At 41.9% G+C, this 17,512-nt stretch overlaps 1 protein-coding gene across 1 annotated transcript in view; it reads left to right on the forward strand.

Moving 5' to 3' along the window:
- pigg (phosphatidylinositol glycan anchor biosynthesis class G (EMM blood group)) overlaps window positions 1-15,228 on the forward strand; it is an 85,536-nt gene extending 70,308 nt beyond the window's left edge. Inside the window, exons 11-13 of the mRNA XM_026186932.1 lie at window positions 4,035-4,344; window positions 7,976-8,139; window positions 14,790-15,228. Coding sequence (XP_026042717.1) covers window positions 4,035-4,344; window positions 7,976-8,139; window positions 14,790-15,012 — 697 coding nt within the window. The 3' untranslated portion in view covers window positions 15,013-15,228. The remainder of the gene's footprint in view (window positions 1-4,034; window positions 4,345-7,975; window positions 8,140-14,789) is intronic.
- The last annotated feature ends 2,284 nt before the right edge of the window (window positions 15,229-17,512 follow it).

Below are 17,512 nucleotides of genomic sequence, written 5' to 3' on the forward strand. Positions count from 1 at the left end.
TTTAATGTTTGGATGGAAAACCTTTGGAGTCGATGACAGTCTGGAACCCGTTAACCTCACCAAATGCTGATGCTCAGTCAGGCCCTTACTCTAGCTGCCGTCAGCTTGTTTGTGGGCTTCACTGCCTTCAGTTTTGCCTTCAGTACAGGGAGTGCAGAATTATTAGGCAAATGAGTATTTTGTCCACATCATCCTCTTCATGCATGTTGTCTTACTCCAAGCTATATAGGCTCGAAAGCCTACTACCAATTAAGCATATTAGGTGATGTGCATCTCTGTAATGAGAAGGGGTGTGGTCTAATGACATCAACACCCTATATCAGGTGTGCATAATTATTAGGCAACGTCCTTTCCTTTGGCTAAATGGGTCAAAAGAAGGACTTGACAGGCTCAGAAAAGTCAAAAATAGTGAGATATCTTGCAGAGGGATGCAGCAGTCTCAAAATTGCAAAGCTTCTGAAGCGTGATCATCGAACAATCAAGCGTTTCATTCAAAATAGCCAACAGGGTCGCAAGAAGCGTGTGGAAAAACCAAGGCGCCAAATAACTGCCCATGAACTGAGAAAAGTCAAGCGTGCAGCTGCCAAGGTGCCACTTGCCACCAGTTTGGCCATATTTCAGAGCTGCAACATCACTGGAGCGCCCAAAAGCACAAGGTGTGCAATACTCAGAGACATGGCCAAGGTAAGAAAGGCTGAAAGACGACCACCACTGAACAAGACACACAAGCTGAAACGTCAAGACTGGGCCAAGAAATATCTCAAGACTGGTTTTTCTAAGGTTTTATGGACTGATGAAATGAGAGTGAGTCTTGATGGGCCAGATGGATGGGCCCGTGGCTGGATTGGTAAAGGGCAGAGAGCTCCAGTCCGACTCAGACGCCAGCAAGGTGGAGGTGGAGTACTGGTTTGGGCTGGTATCATCAAAGATGAGCTTGTGGGGCCTTTTCAGGTTGAGGATGGAGTCAAGCTCAACTCCCAGTCCTACTTCCAGTTTCTGGAAGACACCTTCTTCAAGCAGTGGTACAGGAAGAAGTCTGCATCCTTCAAGAAAAACATGATTTTCATGCAGGACAATGCTCCATCACACGCGTCCAAGTACTCCACAGCGTGGCTGGCAAGAAAGGGTATAAAAGAAGAAAAACTAATGACATGGCCACCTTGTTCACCTGATCTGAACCCCATTGAGAACCTGTGGTCCATCATCAAATGTGAGATTTACAAGGAGGGAAAACAGTACACCTCTCTGAACAGTGTCTGGGAGGCTGTGGTTGCTGCTGCACACAATGTTGATGGTGAACAGATCAAACACTGACAGAATCCATGGATGGAAGGCTTTTGAGTGTCCTTGCAAAGAAAGGTGGCTATATTGGTCGCTGATTTGTTTTTGTTTTGTTTTTGAATGTCAGAAATGTATATTTGTGAATGTGGAGATGTTATATTGGTGTCACTGGTAAAAATAAATAATTGAAATGGGTATATATTAGTTTTTTGTTAAGTTGCCTAATAATTATGCACAGTAATAGTCACCTGCACACACAGATATCCCCCTAAAATAGCTAAAACTGAAAACAAACTAAAAACGACTTCCAAAAACATTCAGCTTTGATATTAATGAGTTTTTTGGGTTCATTGAGAACATGGTTGTTGTTCAATAATAAAATTATTCCTCAAAAATACAACTTGCCTAATAATTCTGCACTCCCTGTATCTGAAAATTTGATCTATTGGGCTGTAATCGGATTACTAACTTGGCTTTTAAAGAATATCTCATTTCTTTGGTTTGAAATACTCGGGTTCTTTTACAGTGTGCTTTGGATCATTAATAATAATAATAATAATGGATTGGATTTATATAGCGCTTTACAATAGCACTATTCATTCTCTCACATTCACACACTGGTGGAGGCAGCTACAGTTGTAGCCACAGCTGCCCTGGGGCAGACTGACAGAAGCGAGGCTGCCATATCACGCCATCGGCCCCATGGCCAACACCAGTAGGCGGTGGGGTAAAGTGTCTTGGTGTCTTGCCCAAGGACACAACGACCAGGACAGAGAGCCCGGGGGATCGAACCGGCAACCTTCCGGTTACAAATGCGTTTCCCAACCCCCAGCGCCATGGTCGCCCCCCATTATCAGGTTTACAGCATTTCGCAGAATCTGAGCAGACAGCATAGCATAAACACTAGTTTACTGATGGTTTCATCTCTCCATATTTTTTCATTTTCTCTGGAAAACCCTAATCTTGCCTTCTTAACTCATTCACTGCCAGCCATTGGCAGTGAATGAGTTAAACCCATTGACTCATTCACTGCCATTGACGGCTATAGACGTCAATGGCAGTGAATGAGTTAATAATAATAATAATGGATTGCATTTATATAGCGCTTTTCGAGACCCTCAAAGCGCTTTACAATACCACTATTCATTCACTCACTGGTGGAGGCAGCTACTGTTGTAGCCACAGCTGCCTGGGGCAGACTGACAGAAGCGAGGCTGCCATATCACACCATCGGCCCCATGGCCATCACCAGTAGGTGAAGTGTCTTGCCCAAGGACACAATGACCGAGACTGTCCGAGCCGGGGCTCGAACGGGCAACCTTCCAATTACAAGACGAACTGCCAACTCTTGAGCCACGATCGCCTGAGTGTAACCAGTGGTTTGCACTTTTTTGTGAAGGCATCTTAGTTGCAAACTTTGACAGTGATGCATCTACCTTCTCTGGTGTGTTTTTGGCTAGATTTTGTGATATTCTGAATGTTTTTTCTTAACCAAGGAAAGAATCTGCACTCAAAATCTTTTGGTGAGCTGACAAATGCATTCATTCTTTTTAAGGACATGGCATAAAGTCTCATAAAGTTTATTTGGTGCATTGACATATTTATTTCATTATATAATATTGAATGTTGCAGCTACCAAATGGAAGTTCAACACTTGGAATCAACTCCAGATCTTTTATCTACTTAATTTGTCATGAAAGATGAAGGGAGCAGGCCTCACCTCACACATTCCCTTCATTAAATGCTTGTCAGTCAAAACTTCAAATACTTTTAAGCCTCTGAAAATGAGTTACTGTGCATAAAAATGGCTCTATTTTCCAAACGGTTAATGAAATACTTTCCTTAAACCCCATGATTAAAGTTCAAAGTCTGCCCTTCACACCACCATCGCACCATTATTAGATTTTAAATAAGAGACATATGGACGTACCTGTGTAACCACCACTGTGTGCTACATATCTGTGTGTTTAAAGCAGAAGTACATATCATCTGATGATAACAGTGAGGACCCAGGGAAAAAGTCAACCTGATATACAGTAGTAGGAGTTTTGTAACTGTGGCAACCCGTATAGTTCATCTCTGAGTTTGGACTTTTCCTTGTCATTACTGGCAAAAGAAAGATGAAAATTATTCCTGAGAAATGTTTTACCATTACAAATCAGCTGTCGTGAAATAACCAAGCCAATTTCAGGAGTAGTGTGTTTAACAGCAACATCAGTATGCTTGCTTCTTACACGCACCAGTGCTCCACCGAACAAGGACAATTTAGATTAAATGTCACATGACCTTAAAATGTACTCAAAGTATGTTAATAGCATCAAATTATAGCGATGTGGGAACCCCGACAGACACCGTGATGGCGAGGAAGTCTGTTTTCCTGCGGCGATTCGTTCTGTCTTCAAGTCTCATAGCTTTAATAATTAATGTTACATTGACATACTGCATACTGAATGAAGGGAGGGTTATGAGTCACAGAAATGTGAGGAATCCTGTGTAACAAGAGACAGGAATATGAAATTAATTAAAGTGGTGAACTTTTAAAAAAACCCTATTGCAACATAAGATCTAAGTCATTCCCTTTCCTCTTGCCCCCAAACCCCTGATCTTTAACTGCTAAACACTTGGATAGTTACACATCCCAGAGTCACTCGCCACAGTTACTTGAATGATGAATGAGAAGTTTAACAGAAACTCAGTTCAGGCTTCCTGCACATGCAACAAATGACTCAGTGTTTGATCTTTCTGTTTTTTAGGGGCACGGTGGAAGCTCGCTTTGTTTACGTCTTCATTTTGGGGATCCTCTTCTCAGGCACCAAGGACCTGTTGCGATCCCAGATCATCACAGCAGATGCCAAACTGAAGAGCAGGGGATTATGGGAGATTTACAGTGGCTTGGTTTTGTTGGTTTCGCTGCTCTTCCGTGCTCACAACCTGCCAGTCCTCTGCTGCTGCCTGCTGATCCAGACGCTCATGGCTCAGTTTATCTGGAAGAAACTCCACTATGATGCCGCCCAGACTACCATCATGCACTACTGGTTTGGTCAGGCCTTCTTTTACTTTCAGGTAAGCTGGTTAAAGTTGATTCTTTTTAAATCAAATTATACTGCACAAGTATAATTTGCATTCAGTCTTGTAGAATCTGCATGAATTTGAACTCCTCAAACATTCAACTCTTTATTTTGTTTTGTTGGTTTTCTTCTTTGAAACGTGTAACAGTGAAGCAATGAAGGAGCAGAGGTAGTAAAGGTGGGGGAATTTAAATACCTGGGGTCAATCGCTTAATGCAACAGACACAAGAGGTGTGCCGAAGAATTGGGTGTCAGAGGTGATTTGTGACTAAAGCAGAGTGACAAGTGAAAGGAAAGGTTTACAAGGCGGTAGTGAGACCTGCTGTGATGTATTGTTTGGAGATGGTGGCACTGACAAAAATACAGGAGGTGGAGCTGGAGGTGTGAGGACTTTGGGAATGACTGAGATGGTCAGGATTAGAAATTAGTACCAAGGGGGCGGTTTGGAGACAAAGTAAAGAGAGGCAAGCCTGAGACAGATTGGACGTGTGCAGTGAAGGGACGCTGGATATACTGGATAAAGGATGTTGTAGATGGAGCTGCCAGGCAGGAGGGAAAGAGGAAGACCTGCAGAAGAAGAACATACAGAGGGTCGATGTGACAGAGGTGGATGCTATGGAGAGGGTGAAATGGAGGTAGATGATCAGCTGTGCAGACCCCTAAAGGGAGCAGCCGAAAGACAAAAAAGAAAAGCTCTGTTGGGAAAACATGGATTCTTGAATTAATGCGATTACTTTGTGCCTAAACATTGTTACAAACCAAGCACGTCGCCCCAAAAGTCTCTCCCAGCAGAACAATATGTGCCTGTTTCCTCTGGATCCCAGTCTAGTCAGGGATCACAAATCCTGCCAGATCCAAATTGTTCTACTGCATCATCTCATTCATTGTTCTACCTAAGGTTTTTAAAATGGGAGTTTTTTGGGATTGACTTGCTTTTAGAGCCAACATAAAGTGTCCACTAGAAGTATTTGGCACCTCTGTGTTGGCTTTGTTTGTTTTTTACCCCCAGAGTTTGCCACATGTGGGCCTACAGTGTCCATAATGCTAGTCTGCAAGTTTGTTAGCTCAAGCATTTTTAACCCACTTAAGATCACGAAGAGAGCACTTGAGCAATCCCAAGCCTGAGATCTTGGATCGAAGGATTGCTTGACCTCCTCTAAATTTGTGGTCATGTTTAATGTGAGCGCTATATATACAAAAGAAAATAAGACAAAGCATAATAGGTCTCCTTTGAGCATATCACCAAACACGTTTTCTTGAGAAACCTTACCCACCTTTCCAAATTGACTTTGACTGTTGTGCTGAGTAGTGAATGCGTGTGTGACGCTGTGCGAAAATCACACCTCCCAGAAATACAAAAGGAAGCACAGTGAAGAACAAAACAGTCAGCAAGTGTCTTGATTGTAAAAGACATCTAATTTAACGCCCTGTCACAGAGTGTAGCAACATTTACGGAAGCTATCGCCACTGATAAAGTGCTAGATACTGTAATAGGTGCTGTTCTGGGCAGAGGAAGTGTTTGTGTATAAATCATATTACTTTCATCCAGCTCTACCATGAAGGCCAACCGGACCGGCCGCTTCCCGAGGATGTACGATGCCTCTTCCTCAAAGGCTGGAGAGGAAAACCTACCTTTTGATTCGACTTCCACCTACCGCAGATATTTGATTAGCGACTGTGCATTGTTGTCAACAGCAAACCTCCACGTGGTTAACAATTTAATCACCCTCATCACCCCTCGGGTCATTAATGCTGTGATGGGCTCGGGAATAGACCGCCACCAGACAATTTTCCCATCTAAGCATCGAGGCATGTAATTACAGGCATTTGAGCAAAAACATTCTCGGCGCAGCTGTAACCATAATGGAACTGTAAGCAGCGACGTACAGTATAAAAGTTAAGCTCGCGGATGTGAAGAATAACCAAAATTATGTCCAATTAAAATCGAATCCGTGAGTACAGAGGATCGGTGCACCGAGTCTGAACTGTAACACATTAACGGTCTAGAAACAGAGTTGCTTTGTTGTGTTTTCCAAAGATTTGTTATGATTTTTGGCAGAAAGCTTTTGTTTCTAAAGTCCATCTCTTTTGGCATTCAAATGCTAGAAAACACAAGAGGATTATGGGAAGTATTCCAGGTAACATCAGCGGCAGACATCACTAGCATTACAATAAATAAATAAAGTGATATCGTCTGTCTCGATCGTTGGGAGTGACGGATTTTTCTCTGGATTTATCGCCATCACCCAAAACCAGATGGTCAGCAAGGCAGCAAGGACGGTGTTTACTCTTCAGATATGAACCAGTTTGTGCAAATGTTGCCGCATGAGCAGTGACAAGTTCTGCTTCTGTGGAAAACATGATTCATCAGAGAGCAGAACTAAAAGGTGGGCTTGAATACACAGAGCAACTTAGAGCGCATATTTTTTATTCAGGTGATCGAAACCTTGCTACTCACCACGCACTGTAAGCATTTTTAATTTGAAAGGGTGAAAGTGTGCCGCCTGCTCCTCCTCGATATCGACTCCATTAAGGAACCGCATTAGTCCAGCCACACTCTCCGACACTGTCTTGTGAGAATCAATCTTGTCTATAAAAAAACACGTCTTGCAGTTCTTTTTGGGTTTTTTTTTCTTAAGTGAGACATTTGTTGATGGTGCCAAATGACATTTGAAAGATCGCAGCAGGATTCCAGCAAGCAGAAAATATCCATATGCAGTCTCCAACCTGCTCACTGGTGTCTGCTGTTTGTTTAAAATGGAGCCAGCTGTTAGTGTTTTCCTCCTCTGTGATCGGAGATGTGCTTACAGGAGGGAGGCAAATGCTGACTTGATGCTTGTTGTTGTCTGCGGACCGTCATCACATTTGCTTTTAAGAGGAGAGACACTGTTGATATCTGGGCTTCATTTTCTTTACCTGCCACAACAAACAGCGTCCGTTTAAAATGTTATTATCACTTGTTGTGCACAGAGGGGCAGGTCAGTGGCTTGAGTTACAGGAAAAGTGTGAATGCTGTGGTGTTGGGGGGATTTTATAAACCTTAATAAGTTTGAACAGCAATTACTTTTGTTGTGTCCCTTTTTTTGTAATAAATAAATATATATTTTTTCATTTGAACAAAGTCTTTTTGTCCTTGTAACTGTATTTTGCACTTCCAGAAGATTGGGGCTATAAATCCTGATTGCATTGCAGTGATGATATCTTCTAAAGGCTGAGATGAAAAGAAAGTACAACAAAAGTTTTATATTTTCAGTTTACTGCAGACATATTTATCTTGTTCCAGAGAAGCTCAAAATTGGGTGCAAAGTTAAATAAGGCAGAAATCTGTGTTTTGTTTTTCTTTCTTTTTTGTCAAATAAAGAAATAAAATGTGTTTGCTGGTGCATACAGTAGTCTGAGTGCTACTAAGTCCAGCTCCAGACCGAGAGCTGTGTGCGCTGCTCTGGCCAGAGACTGGAAAACAAACAACTGGGCTGCTGGGAAGTGGCCAGAAACTCACAGTAATGATGATAAAGCAAAGCACCAGTTCTTTAGAGCTCTGAAGCACATCCACAGTTCTTTGTTTACTTATTTTTGTCTGTATATAATGTAAATTATTTGAAGAAGATTTCTTTGTGCGCCTGCAGGGGAATTCCAACAACATAGCCACTGTCGACATTTCAGTTGGATTCGTTGGACTGGAAAGCTACATAGAAGCACCTGCCATCTTCTTAACAGCGCTCAGCACTTATGCAGGCCCGCTGCTCTGGGCGTGTCACCTTGTCTGCTACCTTAGCTCGGAGAGAGACCGGTAAGTTTCAATTTAAAACCCACTATTCACTGGTTTTTGGATTAGCACGGTGATTAGCATCATTGCCTCGCAGCAAGAAGGTCCTGGAGTGTGGAGTTTGCATGTTCTCCAGGAACTCTGGCTTCACAGTCTAAGGGGATGTGGTTAGTGGGGCTAGATTAACTGGTAATTCAAAATTCTTCATAGTTGTGAATGTCTGTGTGTAAATGGTTGGCTATGTAAACACACAAAAGAGAAAAAAAATTGCAAACTTTTAGTGTGACTGGAGGTATGCAGGTTTGGAACGAGCTAGAGAGCACTACAAAAATCAGCATCTCGCTCAGAGCTTAAGACAGCTGCTACTAAAAAATGTTCACTCCTAAAACCCCGCATCACTCAGGGTTTTTAAATATTCTCCATAGCTTTCCATTTAAAATTCACCCACCAGTGGATTTATACTGTTATTCCCCATGTGTCTCTGTCTGGGTGTATTGTTTTAGGATCTCTATATTGTACTTTAGGAGTTTCAAGGTGCTTTTAAAGATTTATGTTAGTATTAGGATACAGAATTAAAAATGATATTTATCGTGATGTCTCGACCCCTGTTTACAAGCTCAGGATGGCTTTTGGGGATTTTACAAATCACTGTTTTATGCGTAATTATGATTGTAACTGCATTTTAATTGATTTGTGTATAAAATGAAAGTGAAGTGAACTGCAGGAACCTTCCTGGTGTGAACTGTTTGTCCCAAGCTTAGAAAACAAGTGTTATTTATGTGTCACCAATTTCCAGCAACAGTCACTAGGGCTGTTTGATATAACGAGATATATCGGATGATGATATGAAAACATCTATCGTTTCATACGCCATCGTTTGTTTCGTGGTGTCGCAAAATAAACTGTTTACAGCAATATTTTTTCATCATTCTGATGGTCACTGTAGAATTTCTTTCTCTCTTTCTCTTATATTTAATATAACCACACTACGGACGGACAAGCGGTTGTTTTTAAGCGTTGTTGTTAGCAACAACGACGGTAAAACCATCGCGTGGCTCCGCTGTACGGTTGTTTATTTTCCACATAAAACTTTCACAATAAAGTTGAAGATCCTATTGAGATTTTTCAAAATGAACTGAATCACTTGAAATAGTATGCAGAGTGTTTATGGACGAAAAGCTAAAAAGAGCCGTCAGGTGCTAAAAAATAAACCTTAGAACAGGCGTTTCCCTGCAGCACGCTGTGTAATAAATACTCAAAGAAAACTGCGGCCGTTTCAACATATGTAACACTCGACTCCAGGTACACCACGCCCAGCTGAAAACACTTTAACCAAGTCGAGTTGCCCGAGATTCACAGAATTTACAGAAAATGTAACATTTTTATGATACATATCGTTGTCGGGACGATAAATGTCTCATATCGGGATATGAGATTTTGGTTATATCGCATAGCCCTAACAGTCACAGTAAAGACCATAAATATTAGAGTGAAAACCCCAACAGTCCCCCTGTAAGCAGTCACTTGGCAACAGTGGGAAAGAAAAACTCCCTTTAAACAGGAAGAAACCACCAGCATAACCAGGCTCCCCCCTTCTTGGCTTCAAGGATTGCTCGATCTTGTATGTGCTCCTGGTGGCATGACTGTAACCTGAATAGCTAAAAGAAAAGGATAAATGGTTGAAGCATCCAGCGTCTGTGACGAGCTGGTAGTCGTTTCGATTCCATAATCCAAAGTCATGCACAGCAATTCTATACGTAAGTCCTACATGATCGAAGTTTCCACTGTCAGCTGGGTTGCATAAAAACATTGTTGTAATCACTTTTTATATAACCGAACGTTTGAAACGACGCCCAGTTTGTAATCCATTCATGAGAAAACATTTGGAACATTGGTAGGTGTCACTGATGGAGAGGCACTTGTGCTCTTCGAAACGTGGTATGTCAGCTAAAGCTTTGGGCGCAGCCGCTCTGCGTTATAACCAAATTCAAACACACTCCTCTCTCTCACTGTCTTTTGTGCCCTCTGTGCCAGCACCGCCACACACCAGCATCGCTATTACAGTTACTTTTGACTGTTGTTTGTTTGTTTCATACTTTTTCAGCCTGTGGGTGGGACAGTGCTGGCGCGCAGAAATGCTATGTTAATTAGTTTACACGTGGCAACGAGGAGCGTTCCTTGGAGGGTATCAAAGATGCATGTAAACAGCTTAACCTGCGGTAGACCTCCACTGGAGAGGGGCCAGTAGCTGGGCTGCTGTATGTGTGTGAAAGCAGCCAATAACTACCGCTTCCTCTCAGCGTGAGGCCTCTGCACAGCGCTGAGTGATGAGGTCTGTGGCTGGGCAGCAGCTGCCCTGCTGATAGAGCCAAAACTAAAATGCTATTTTAATGCAGACAAAAGATACTGTTTGTGTAAAAGGAGTCATTTTAGCCTGCCTCCTATGTTATAATGCCAGCAACTAAAAAGCGGAGATATATATGCAAGTCTGCTGCCTTGAGATATAAAGAAATCTTACTTTATGTAATAAAACGTGTGAATTTTGTTGGCAAAAAGAATGCATAGAAATTAGACTGTAGAGGGTGAAAATACCCATACATGATTTATATTCTTAATAGTCCTTGATCCCACATTTGAATAAGCTGTGTTTAACATTTCAGTAGTTGAGACGGTCTTTGATTAAAAAGTTCCATCCTTCTGAATTGTTTTTTTTTCTTTTTGCTGCTTTCAGCGGGGTATAAAAATGAAAAATGTGATCCAGTAGTCCAGCACTGTGGTCGGTTTTGTCTCGACCTTTCGTTTAGTACTGATGTGTCAACAAAAAAGCCACGTAGTGTCCATCACAGTGTTTTTGGAGAACATCTGGTCATACATCCACGGGAATCTCACCCTAAGTGCTCTAAATAGGTCGGAAATATCAACATAAACTGATTTTATCCTGCAGTCGAGTATCACACAAACACACGCACAGCAGCAAAGGAAAATTACTTTACGTGATCCAATAAAAGCATGATACCTGAGATGTCTAGTTGTAATTATTGCATTTACAGTAAGTTGAAAATAGCTCCTGAAAACGTTGCTTCTGAGAAAGCCCGTTCAAACGCAGCACCTGCATTGATCGGTTGTAAACTTGAACCTAAACTGGAGCAATGAAAGCAGGCGGTAAATTCCATTTAGATCGACGGCGTAATTGCAGCCAGTTATGGGATTTGGTGCCTGGCAGCCTCGCCATGTTCACTGTGGTTTTATCCTCTGAATAGCCAAGTGGGAAACCCATCAATTTCATATGTAGGCTGTAATGAACGCTGCAGCCTCTGGAGGGGGTTAACACCGCCCAGCTGATGGTAAACATCACACACTGCATTCCAGTGCAAAAACTTTTCCTGCTTGTCATCACTCATCCACAAAAGACTTACCTCTAATAGGTGCTCAGAGGTACTCTGACTAATGGCGCTAAAATAATCTCAGTTAGTTTAAAATTCACTCTGCAGCGTCAGCAGCTGGAACACGAGGCTTGTACTGGAAGTCCTCATCTGCTGAGTAATGACATCAAACTAAATCATTATTTACACACAGTGTGTTTTTCTTTGTCTTAATCCACTGTAGGTTTTGTAATCTGTGAGATTTCATTCATTCAGCATAAGGCACATTCATGCTGATTTATTTCTAAGACACTTTGCAAGAGTGACAAGTGTCAGTCTCTCAGCATCTGCATGCTCGTGAGCTTTAAGGTGAAATGATTTATTGAAATAGATTGTAGTTAAAAACGAGACAAACTGTAAAGTGAAGTGTTAGGAAGGTGTTTTTTGAAGGTTAGGTCTGATATTAGGGGTAAAGTTAGAATTAGGTTAGAGTTTAACACACGGAGCCAAACAGACATGCTTGTAAATATATTTGTGGCCCTTTCCTTGCACACAGAGTGGAGCAGGCTACGGTCACAGCTTTGCTCAGAGAGCAGCTTTTAGCCAAAACATGAGAACCATTTACCAAAAAATCCTCAAACTTGGCACTGATTTACTCTGGTCCTCAGCAACGCACCCACCAAGAGTGAAGCAGATAAACATGTTAACTTGGGTAACAGTTACAGTTAGTTTCTCACAGCATTAGCACAATGAGCCTTAGTTACACCCTTAGCGATTTTGTAAACTGTCAGTTTTTATAGGTATTGTTCACAGGTTTCACAGACTGTCTGTGCGTTCTCGTGACCCACCTGAGAGGTCGCCTATGAGGCAGCACACAGAAATAGACCCCAAGATGTTTTGATATGAGCAACTCTGTGGAAGTAGGCGTAACAGCAAACACAAACAGAGAATGGTGGCGTTCAGTTTTCTATTTCCCCATTTTTTTTATGCAGCTTTATATTTCTACTTTACTGTGACATGACATGCACCAATTTCATTTCTCTCTATCTGAGAGACTTTGTCAGTCATAGTTTTAAAAACGAGTCCATTAGGGCAGCAAAAGCAACCAGACATATTTAAATATATCATCTCAACCTCTTACTGTGATGTTAAAAAGCAGGAATATGTTCATATTATTATCTATAGTGCCTGGAAATATCCATTAGAGCTTCCAGGGGTAGTTTTTAGTTCAGTGTTGACAGGCTGTGCGTACTGTAGTCTATCTAGCATGCCAGCAGTTTGGATTGAATGACAATAATGGGTGTTTTCAAGTGTCGTGGTAGCTGTTTTCACTTCCAAAGAAGTGGTTTATGTCACTTTGGAGATGTTTGAAATGTGTCTGTACACACAGGGTTTCACCAGTCATCAGTCCATCACAAGCTTTGTGTGTAAAGCTTTTATCAGGCTGGTGTAGCTAAAAGCATAAGAAGCAAGAGCACATGGCTAATTAGCATATCATGCATAATGCAGGCTACTGAAGCTGCAGTCACTCGGGCTATATTGATACACATGCTGTTTACACCAATGCTAAATGTAATGCAAGCAAACACTCAGGTAAACTGTGCGTGTATTCCCACTACAATGCTTGGCTAACATGCCTGTAGCTTCTTTGCAGTTCACTACAGCGATGAAGTTTTCTGCACCTTTTTTATGCAATAATTACATGACACCAAGGATATTTTAATCTTGTTACAAACCTAGTGTTTCCAATTAAAAGTAATCAACTCAAGTCAAGAGGAGGTCACAGCAGCGACACTTTGCAGCAGTAAAGTGTGATAGTTAATATGTCTAAATTCAGGTACTTCCATCTTTACAGTGTCATCAAATACTCAACGATCATGGGAAAAAGAAATGTCCTGTGCAGACATGTGAAAACTAACTACACCCCATGATTCAGTAGCTTGTAGAACCACCTTTCGCAGCAGTAACTTAAAGTAATTGTTTCCTGTATGACTTTATCAGCCTCTGACATCACTGTGGAGGGATTTTGTGCCGCTCTTCTTTACAGCCATACATTTATACACAGCTCTCTTAAGTTCTCACCACAGCGTTTCATCAGGTCGATGTCCGAACTTTGACTGGACCTTTGCAGCTCCTTGATTCTTTTCTTGTTCAGCCATTCTGGTGTAGATTTGCTGCTGTGCTTGGAGTCATTGTCCTGTTGCATGACCCACTGTGGGCCAAGCTTTAGCTGTCAGACAGATGGCCTCGCATTTGACTCTAGAATACAGTGGAACCCCGGCTTACGAAGACCCCATTTAACGAAAAATTCAACTTACGAAGGCACTTAACGGCAATATTTCTTCCCCGTGGTACGACAAAATGCCCGTGTAATGAAATAGATAAAATAGAAAATTAAAAAAAATTAAATTAAATTACATAATGTTATGTACATGTACACGTACGTATGCATGCATGCATACGTATGCTTTCTTCAACCTCCACCACTTCCACCTCCACCAAGAACTTCGTCTTCAGACTCTACAAAACAAAGACTGAGTTTCTGAAAATGTTAGCTTCCACTAAGTAACATGATGTGGCTTTTGGAGATTTTAATAATGTTTATTCAAATGATTTCTGCCTCTACAACTGAGGAAAGTGCAGTAACAATGATACACACAAGCCTTTTATTTTCTCTGTTATCCACTGAGTCGTAAAACGTGATTATCAGTATTGGTCAGTCTTTGATCCACTCGTGTGTTTCTATCTATCCATCTGCTAACCGGTCTACCTAGCATGTCACCTACTCCTTTGGTTTGCCTTCCTGTCTTGTGAAAAGACTTAAAGTTCCTCCCCCTCAGCTGGGACTCTGCCTGCTGTAATGAAGAAGATCCCTTAGCAAACCGGCGCATGTGTTTCAGTGTATTACAGACCGAGTCTTTTGTATATCTGTGCGTGTTTGGCTTTACATCATCATCGTCTCCTAATCTCCTCGCGCCATCCCATCTTGCAGGTTTTAGAGTCATTAACTTCTTTATCAGAATTTGCCAGCAATCCGCATTACTGTGCCAAGATAATTGGATCAGAGTCTTCTCCTGGGTACATGTGTAAAGGAAAAAATGCGAAATTGTGGCCTCTGCTATGAATCACTGAGCAATCTGCATTTTTAGCGAGTCAACTTCATCACGACAAACATGAAGCAGCTTCGGATGACCTTGGCTTACATCAAAACTTTTCTACACAGGAAGTTTTGACTATTATCCACAGTACAGTCGCCTGCTTTGCTCTCTGCAGTGCATCTTCCTCTCTGATGAATCCTTTTCCTCTCCACAGGAGCCCGGTTGCAGTCGGCCATGGTTGCTACTGTTTGGCCCTGCTGAGGTCTGTGCCAGCCGCAGCCTACATAGTGCTGGTAACTGTTCTGCGCTATCATCTCTTCATATGGAGTGTCTTTTCACCCAAATTACTGTACGAATCCATGCATCTCCTGCTGACTGCAGGAGTCTGTCTCTTCTTCATCACCATGGAACAAAGCCCCAGCTCAAGTAAGTCTTAGGAAGCCAAAGACTGAAAATCCCCCCTAAAGGATCAGACTTGGTCTTATACTGTGTGGGACTTTCAGCCTGATCCACGCTACAGTGTACTCACCTTCACTCTCTAAGTTAATTCTGTTCACATTATGTGAATAGATGTTTGTGAACTCTGTTGCAAAAAATACTTCGGGGATGCACTTTTAATGTATTTTTGAGAAGCATATTTAAATATTTAATTCTTTTCCAAAAAGAAAAGTGTTGAAGAGGATGAATAAAAATGAGATGATGTAAAGATTTTAGAGGGGTTTTTTTTTTTTACATACCTCAGGGATGAGTGTACAGTGAGCAGCAACAGGCGCTTTGACTCCATGATTAATTGAATGACTTTGATGTTACACTGGAGAGCTTGATCAGAATCAGAATCAGAATCAGAATGGGTTTATTGCCAGATGTTGAGGTTTACAACATTAGGAATTTGCTGCGGTGCTTCAGTGCAAACAATAAGAATTAAAGTGCTATGTAGAAAGAAAGATATGTGCATGAGATATACATGAGATATATACATGAGAATAAGAATTAAGAGTGCTACGTAGAAAGATACAGTGGGGCAAAAAAGTATTTAGTCAGCCACCGATTGTGCAAGTTCCCCCACCTAAAATGATGACAGAGGTCAGTAATTTGCACCAGAGGTACACTTCAACTGTGAGAGACAGAATGTGAAAAAAAAATCCATGAATCCACATGGTAGGATTTGTAAAGAATTTATTCGTAAATCAGGGTGGAAAATAAGTATTTGGTCAATAACAAAAATACAACTCAATACTTTGTAACATAACCTTTGTTGGCAATAACAGAGGTCAAACGTTTACTATAGGTCTTTACCAGGTTTGCACACACAGTAGCTGGTATTTTGGCCCATTCCTCCATGCAGATCTTCTCGAGAGCAGTGATGTTTTGGGGCTGTCGCCGAGCAACACGGACTTTCAACTCCCGCCACAGATTTTCTATGGGGTTGAGGTCTGGAGACTGGCTAGGCCACTCCAGGACTTTCAAATGCTTCTTACGGAGCCACTCCTTTGTTGCCCGGGCGGTGTGTTTTGGATCATTGTCATGTTGGAAGACCCAGCCTCGTTTCATCTTCAAAGTTCTCACTGATGGAAGGAGGTTTTGGCTCAAAATCTCACCATACATGGCCCCATTCATTCTGTCCTTAACACGGATCAGTCGTCCTGTCCCCTTGGCAGAAAAACAGCCCCATAGCATGATGTTTCCACCCCCATGCTTCACAGTAGGTATGGTGTCCTTGGGATGCAACTCAGTATTCTTCTTCCTCCAAACACGACGAGTTGAGTTTATACCAAAAAGTTCTACTTTGGTTTCATCTGACCACATGACATTCTCCCAATCCTCTGCTGTATCATCCATGTGCTCTCTGGCAAACTTCAGACGGGCCTGGACATGCACTGGCTTCAGCAGCGGAACACGTCTGGCACTGCGGGATTTGATTCCCTGCCGTTGTAGTGTGTTACTGATGGTGACCTTTGTTACTTTGGTCCCAGCTCTCTGCAGGTCATTCACCAGGTCCCCCCGTGTGGTTCTGGGATCTTTGCTCACCGTTCTCATGATCATTTTGACCCCACGGGATGAGATCTTGCGTGGAGCCCCAGATCGAGGGAGATTATCAGTGGTCTTGTATGTCTTCCATTTTCTGATGATTGCTCCCACAGTTGATTTTTTCACACCAAGCTGCTTGCCTATTGTAGATTCACTCTTCCCAGTCTGGTGCAGGTCTACAATACTTTTCCTGGTGTCCTTCGAAAGCTCTTTGGTCTTGGCCATGGCGGAGTTTGGAGTCTGACTGTTTGAGGCTGTGGACAGGTGTCTTTTATACAGATGATGAGTTCAAACAGGTGCCATTCATACAGGTAACGAGTGGGGGACAGAAAAGCTTCTTACAGAAGACGTTACAGGTCTGTGAGAGCCAGAGATTTTCCTTGTTTGAGGTGACCAAATACTTATTTTCCACCCTGATTTACGAATAAATTCTTTACAAATCCTACCATGTGAATTCATGGATTTTTTTTTTCACATTCTGTCTCTCACAGTTGAAGTGTACCTCTGGTGCAAATTACTGACCTCTGTCATCATTTTAAGTGGGGGAACTTGCACAATCGGTGGCTGACTAAATACTTTTTTGCCCCACTGTATATACATGAGTGACTGGGATGTGATGTGAATGTGCTGTGAGCGTTTGATAATACTTGTTTTAGTCTCGACTTGCACCCTCATAGTTGTTTTCACTTATTCATGCTGAGCTTTATAGTGGTGAAAATGTACAGACTAATGCTGAGAAATATGCGATGTCACTAAAGTGAAAAAGATCTTACTTAACGGTAGTTTGAGCACACGTGCAAATACTAATGATTATGACTCAGTTCCATTTAGCTGCTTCAGTTTCAGTCACGGGACCTGATTTTTCTTTCTGAAAATCTTGTGAATGCGATAACTTGAGAACAAAGCAAC

Source organism: Astatotilapia calliptera, chromosome 2 (assembly GCF_900246225.1).
Source record: "Astatotilapia calliptera chromosome 2, fAstCal1.2, whole genome shotgun sequence".
Classification (NCBI taxonomy): domain Eukaryota; kingdom Metazoa; phylum Chordata; class Actinopteri; order Cichliformes; family Cichlidae; genus Astatotilapia; species Astatotilapia calliptera.